This window comes from Dendropsophus ebraccatus, chromosome 5, assembly GCF_027789765.1.
Source record: "Dendropsophus ebraccatus isolate aDenEbr1 chromosome 5, aDenEbr1.pat, whole genome shotgun sequence".
Taxonomy (NCBI): Eukaryota; Metazoa; Chordata; class Amphibia; order Anura; family Hylidae; genus Dendropsophus; species Dendropsophus ebraccatus.
The window spans coordinates 102,904,394-102,911,420 of NC_091458.1; the positions used below are offsets into that span (position 1 = coordinate 102,904,394).

General features: G+C 37.8%; 1 protein-coding gene across 2 annotated transcripts in view; it reads left to right on the forward strand.

The window, feature by feature from the left end:
- GABRB3 (gamma-aminobutyric acid type A receptor subunit beta3) overlaps positions 1 to 4,775 on the forward strand; it is a 112,377-nt gene extending 107,602 nt beyond the window's left edge. Inside the window, exons 9-10 of one of the 2 annotated variants that reach the window (XM_069972392.1) lie at positions 4,089 to 4,094; positions 4,425 to 4,775. In XM_069972392.1, coding sequence (XP_069828493.1) covers positions 4,089 to 4,094; positions 4,425 to 4,775 — 357 coding nt within the window. The remainder of the gene's footprint in view (positions 1 to 4,088; positions 4,095 to 4,424) is intronic. The other variant, XM_069972391.1, reaches the window with a different exon arrangement.
- The last annotated feature ends 2,252 nt before the right edge of the window (positions 4,776 to 7,027 follow it).

Genomic DNA, 7,027 nt, shown 5'->3' on the forward strand with positions numbered 1-7,027 from the left:
TTTGCTGAAAAATGATGTCTGTCCAAGAAAAGCTGCCATCATTTCCATGGCGTGTGAACATAGCCATATAGTTGACTCACACCAAATATTTTTTTTCTGAAGACTGTTTTTTTTTTTTTTTTTTTGCTGTAACAAAACATGTGCTTTTGTCCGCTCGTTGACTCCCATAGAAATGAAAAAGAGTTGGACTAATCTTTCATGATCAGTCTTAAAAAAACAGGCTTTTTATTAGATACAGTCTGCAAATATAGCATCTCTATCTGTCAGCACATACTACTCTTACTAAGGAATCCTCCTTTTACTGTATAATACCGTTATCTGCAGATGCAGCAAACCATGTTGTCAACAGTATACCTGGACCGAATCATAAATTTTATTGCCATCTTCATTACCAGGAACAGGATACAGTCTAATAGAGTCCCAGATCTAAAATTTTAATCACATGAAATCTCTTTCGATGCACTTTTTTTAATTTTAAATAAACATGTCCTGTAATAAATCTAAACACATACATTTTGCTGCAGTAGACAAAATCACCACTTCAGTGAAATTCCAATTTAGTCAATAGAGTTAATGCTCCCATGCACTTCACCATGTGCGTCTGATACCATCATTTAATAATAATATTGTTGAAACATTTATTTAATCAGTTCCGGTCTGATAAGAAAGAGAAATAATATACGCTTTCCGCCTGGCATACCCAGGTCTGACAGTTTTGTCAGCATTGTAAACTCAGCAGCTAAACACAGGATCTGAATGGCATGCTCAGTGAACAAAAATAAATGGTGAATAGTAATTATGTATGCCTGTCATCACTGATCTTCATTGTTTCCGCAAAAAAGATCTATAACCAATAAGCACAGGTACACAAAAATATACATCTTTACAATAAATTAAAAAAAAACAATAAAGAGTCTATACAACACAAATCTATGGGGTTCTAGGCCTAGATTTACCTGTGCAAAACAAAAAACTGTTGTAACTTCACCATAGCAACTAATTACAGCTCAGCTTTCAGATCTTAAAGGGTGTCTGTCATGATATTTGCTGACCTGATCGGCATGCAGTTGCTTTTGTCACTGGATGTAACTATGTATACAGCTATGCTGGATCAGTTCCGTGTGTGAGTCCCATTCTGATTCAATAGGGCTTGTGCACAGAACTAACCAGGCATGGTAGTATCCACCCAAACTTCTTGTATCTGGAACCACCACCTGCTGAATAAGTCAGCAAATATCATGACTGGTACTCTTCAAGATATGAAAGCTGAGCTGTGATTGGTTGCTGTGGGCAAGTTAAACCAGTTTTTGTTTTACATAGAATAATAGTACAAAATTGGCCATTCCTAGTAACTAAATGTAATATCATTTTAGACATTTCCTATTATGAGCTTAGAAAAGTAAATAATCCATTGCACAATTAAAAAGAAACTTACAATCTAATGTCACATGATTTATTTATAGATGGCTTAACCGGCTTGTGTAATCTTAGCCTAAATTATGAATACATACTTACCCCTTCACATCAGTAATATGTATATACACGTTTCTACTGCACATACCCCGTGCAGTAGGAATGTATATATACATTCCTGTACTGACGGGAGCTTTCTAATGTGAGCGGGAGCGCTGCAGAGAGAGCAATCCCACTCAAATCAGTGTTCGGGCGATCCCGCAGCTGAGTCTCATTAACCTCTTAAACTACGCGATCTAAAGCGATAGCGGCATTTAAGGTGCTCAGTGACAGATCAAGCATCTGTCACTGAGTGATCAGGACCCCTGTAGCCGTGCTGACAGGCGGGGGTAAGCTCCTTACCTCAATCCTGTCGGATCCGCAATCTTTGTGTAGAGTCTGCTCTCAGGTAGGCTCTATACATAGATCACCGATAACACTGATCTATGCTTTGCTATGGCATAGCATGGACCAGTGTATGCAATCTAATGATAGCATATTTTACAGTAAATAAATAAATAAAAGTGTAATAAAAAGTTTTTTAAAGTATTAAAAAAAAACCTTATAAACCCCCTCCCAATAAAAGTTTAAAGCGACTCTGTACCCACAATCTGATCCCCCCCCAAAACCACTTGTACCTTCGGATAGCTGCTTTTAATCCAAGATCTTTCCTGGGGTCCGTTCGGAAGGTGATGCAGTTATTGTCCTAAAAAACAACTTTTAAACTTGCAGCCTGTGCCCAACGGCCGGGGCTTAGAATGTCTATGCATTAGACTGGCACAACCTCTCTGTCCCTCCTCTCCCACCTCCTCATCATTAGGAATGTTCCAGGCAGATTGTCTCCTATTCCCCAGCTGTGTAAATACTGAACATGGGCTGGATCATTAAGACACCTGTGCAGTGTTCAGACAGGAGAAAATGTTCCAGTAACATTCCTAATGATAAAGAGGGTGGGGATGAGGGACGGAGGGGTGGTGCAAAGTTAGGGCACAGATATTCTAATCCCAGGCCGTTGGGCAAGTTCAAAAGTTGTTTTTTAGGACAATAACCACCTGCCAAACGGACCCCAGGACAGATCTTGGATTAAAAGCAGCTATCTGAAGGTACAAATAGTTTGGGGGGTGTCAGATTGTGGGTACAGTCGCTTTAAAATACCCCCTTGCCCATTATAAAAATAAAAATATAAATAAATAAACAAACATATTACATATTGTAGCCTGCGGAATTGTCTGATCTATTAAAATATAACATTATTGTTCCCGCCCGGTGAACAGTGTAAACGGAAACAAAAAAATGCACCAGTATTGCTGATTTTATTAATTTATGTATCACAAAAAAATAAGAGCAATCAAAATTTTTCTGTTACACCAATATGATATTAATAAAAACTAGAGATCATGGCCCAAAAAATTACACCCCAACCAGCCCTGTAGTTGGAAAAATAAAAGCGCTATGGCTCTTAGAAGGCGGGAAGGGACATTGCATTAATTTGACCCGGACTTTTGTGCATAAAAGGGCTCTGTCTTGAAGGGGTTAAACATTTACAACGACTTCATCCATGCTGTAAAAGTGGGCCAAATATTTAGGGAGGCGACCAAGGCACAGAGCAGCCAAAATATTTAGGAAGGTGGCTGAGGCACAGAGCAGCCATGGCACTTGGTCCCTGAGCAGTGCCAATTAATGCAAACAGCAAAGCACTGGTCGTAGCTTAGGGATCTGAATGTTAAATTAAAAAAAAAAATTACAAAAAAAAACAACATTTCATTAGAATCTTTGTGGGGAGGGGGCTAATCCAAATATGTCAACCCCTTCCATGTGTAACCCTGCAGAAAAGAAAGAAGTGTTGCACTACAACAATGCTCACAACTGGGCCACTGTGATAACACTTTGCACTTTAATATAGCTAGAATCATTTAGCAATAATTAATCATTGGGTCCATGTAGAACAATCATCTTTTGTGAAAAACAGACAAAACTATATAATGAAAAAAACCTGCCAGCTAGTTGTTATATAAAATCTATATATAGCTAACCAATGAAAATATTTAATAGTGAAACAAATAGCCCTTTATATGCAGCCGGCAGCATTGCTGGACTGTAAAAATTTAGTGTGTGTAGTATAATTTGTTTATGCGTGTATGAACTGAGTCTGCAAATAAAAAGCATTTTACCAAGAAAGGTAATTTTTTTCTCTGAGGCTATAATTTATTAGCTTACTATACTGAATTAAAGAACATCGGTGACAAACTTTAAATACAGCGTTCAGCTTATAGCTCCGGGATATGCTATAATAATATGAGGCAGGCGGTCCGACCTCCCGATTGCCACTGTACTGTAGTGCTGGGGAAGTACAGCGAGGTGGATGCAGCACTCAACCAAAATGGAGTCTCCTTTAATATCAGCATCGGTGGGAGGTTGGCATACTGTTAACCCTACTGTTTATTAAAGGGAACCCATCACCATGAAAATTCTAGCTTAGCTATCAGCATCATTTTATAGAGTAGAAGGAGTTGAGCAGATTGATATATAATTGATTTGAAATCTCTAAGGTTTCTATGCTAAAGAGTCCAGTCCATTGAGTGACACTGTTCACTTGACTCTTTAAACCAGAATGAGCAGGGATTTTACTCCACAAGTTACAAGTTATGCTTAATATTTTCCCACAAAGTTATATATCAATCTGCTTAGTTCTTCCTGCTCTATAGCATAATGGTGGTAGGTTACATAGCACTGTCTTGGTGAAAGGTTCACTTTAAGTGATGCCATTTTCTAATGATATGCCTTTCCCTTAGGACGGTACAAACCCATTACCGAGGATTGCAGCCTCTTCATTCTAGTGATTAGTGGGGTTCGGCCCAATACACCGTCCCTGACTACAGAGAGAAATCCCTTTAAAATAAACTAAAGTGTTATATATATTTTTATGAAATTAATAAATAAAGTATACGTTTTGTGTTATTTATTTTTGGTAGGTGGACGCTCATGGAAACATATTGCTTACAACACTTGAAATCCATAATGAAGTTACCGGCAATGAAATTACAACAAGCGTCACTGATGTCAGAAATTCAACAACATCCTTTGATAACTCAGGAATTCAGTACAGAAAACAAAGTGTTACTCGCGATGGATTTGGGCGCCGCGCAATGGACAGAACTGTTCCTCATGGCAAAAAGAACCATCTAAGGAGAAGATCTTCACAGTTAAAAATTAAAATCCCGGATCTAACTGATGTAAATGCCATAGACAGATGGTCAAGAATGATATTTCCTATCACATTTTCTCTCTTCAACTTAATCTACTGGTTATACTATGTTAACTGATGGACTATGCTTATGATGATGTTCCATAGTAGTTAATTGTATGCGATGAAGCAGGAAAGAATTCTCTAGCACACGCTATGTTAATATGAATGTATGTGCACGCGCATCTCAACGCTCACACACGTTCATATGAGATGAGTAAATGTATTCTGAGGCAAAGGACAAGAAAAGCGACAGATCATTTTTCAGCTTTGAACAATGCAGATTTTCCTTGAAAGAGAGACATACCTTTTGAACTACTGCTTGAGATACACTTTTCATGATTTCTGATATGATACTTCAAGAATGGAATTTCAACCACCATATTTTTTTTTCTATTCACTTTACATATTCACATTGACCACCGTGGGTTTTTACACAGCCGAAATTTCTTTTATTCACCAATGTTGCATACTCCGATTGTTAAGCACATTATCTTAGTGTTTTCTTTAATGTTTAGAGGTTCTGTTATTATCGTTTGCCAATGACTAGTTCTTGGTTGTGTTGCCCAACAACATGATCACACCTAAAAATTGTATTATGGCACATAGTGGGATACATGTCAACATTAGCTGGGAATCCATCTTAATGCACTGACCTTAAACCCATTGCTGGATTCCTATTTCTATGTACTACACGTTATATAGAGCAGTATATTTTTTTACTTAAACTGTAACCACATCTTGGAATGAAATAATATTCATTTTAGACCAACTTTATAAAACACAGCAGGGGTAATTTCTAACCTGACATCTATGAAGCACATTTTTTCTGCAGTGTGGTGCCTATTTTAACTAGGGATGTGTATGTTTATTCTGACCGCTCCTCCAACTCCACCCCCTCCTTATTCCATTTTTAATATCTTCTGCAAGTTTCTGATCCTGAGCTTTAGAAATATTTGTATTGTGGGTAAATTCTCTCAAAAAATAATTTCTCCCTGGCCTTAGATCTTGGCAATAATGACAAACACTATATTCAAGATCAGAAAAAATGCAGGAAAAATATATGGGTGAGATGGTGCTGCTATTTAAGGTTACCCGACTTTAAAGTTGCCACTTTCACTTTCAAATGCATTTTATGCTTAAAAATTAATTTTTCTAATCCAAACTGTTTTTGTGCATTTTCTTTCTGTAATTAACATGTAAAAAAAAAATCCCCAAGCAACAATGAACAGTGCAGCTAATATTTTGGCCTATCACATAGCAGCACACCTAGTGTTATTTGTAGCCTCATTGGCCTGGAAACCTGTACTGACTATAAGAAGATACAATATCTGGATACAAATAATTGACAGACACGGGCACACTGACTCGAAGGAAGTAGGGTGACATGGTTGCCAATGGCTGTAGCTGCCTTCTTTCTTAAATTACAGTGTAGATCAGTGTTTCTCAACCCCAGTCCTCATGACCAACCAACAGGTCATGTTTTGAGGATTTCACAGGTGATATAATTATAGTCAGTGCACCAGTAACTGCCACAGCTGTTTGTTGTATGGGATATCTGCAAAACATGACCTGTTGGTGGGTCTTAAGGACTGGAGTTGAAAAACACTGGTGTAGATGTTTCCCAGATAATTTGGGGTACAAGCTGACCATTTCCATGTAAATACATAATAGCTTAGGGTTTTCTTTATAACAGGTTTTAAACAGTGTTTTGGTCAACGTGGCAAATTAAATACTGGGGTTAGGAAAAATATAGGTCTCACTGAGTAGGTTTTACAGGGGATACTGGATGTGTTGCTGTGATAATTCTTAGTTCAGAGTGATGGGCAATCCAGTTTCTCACTGGTCAGATTTTTTGGCACATATTTTTTTTTAATGCTTCCTCCATTTGGGACTCCTGCCTCTTTTGAGGGTTGGTTGGTTTATCAATGACCCCCCTACCCCCACCCCCACCCCACCATAAAGTGATTCCATTAAACAATCATTGTATTCATTTTTTTAAACTTATGATGCGTTTACACAGAGAGATTTATCTGACATATTTTTGAATCCAGGAATAGATTTGAAAAGAGAATAGATCCCAGTCTTTCCGTTTATAGTCTGTTCCTGGCTTTGGCTTCAAATATTTGTCAGCTAAATCTCTCTGTGTAAACGCACCATCTATATGATCGCTTTAGTGAAGTATATTGTATTTTCACCACAATAATGTTGACATGGACAGTGTGGGTCGATGATGGCACACACTACATTTACCCTGTATACTCCAGAGTAAATTGTATCCAGTTTGTTAAAACACTGGAAATGGAAGAATCTCAGGACTGTGTAACATTT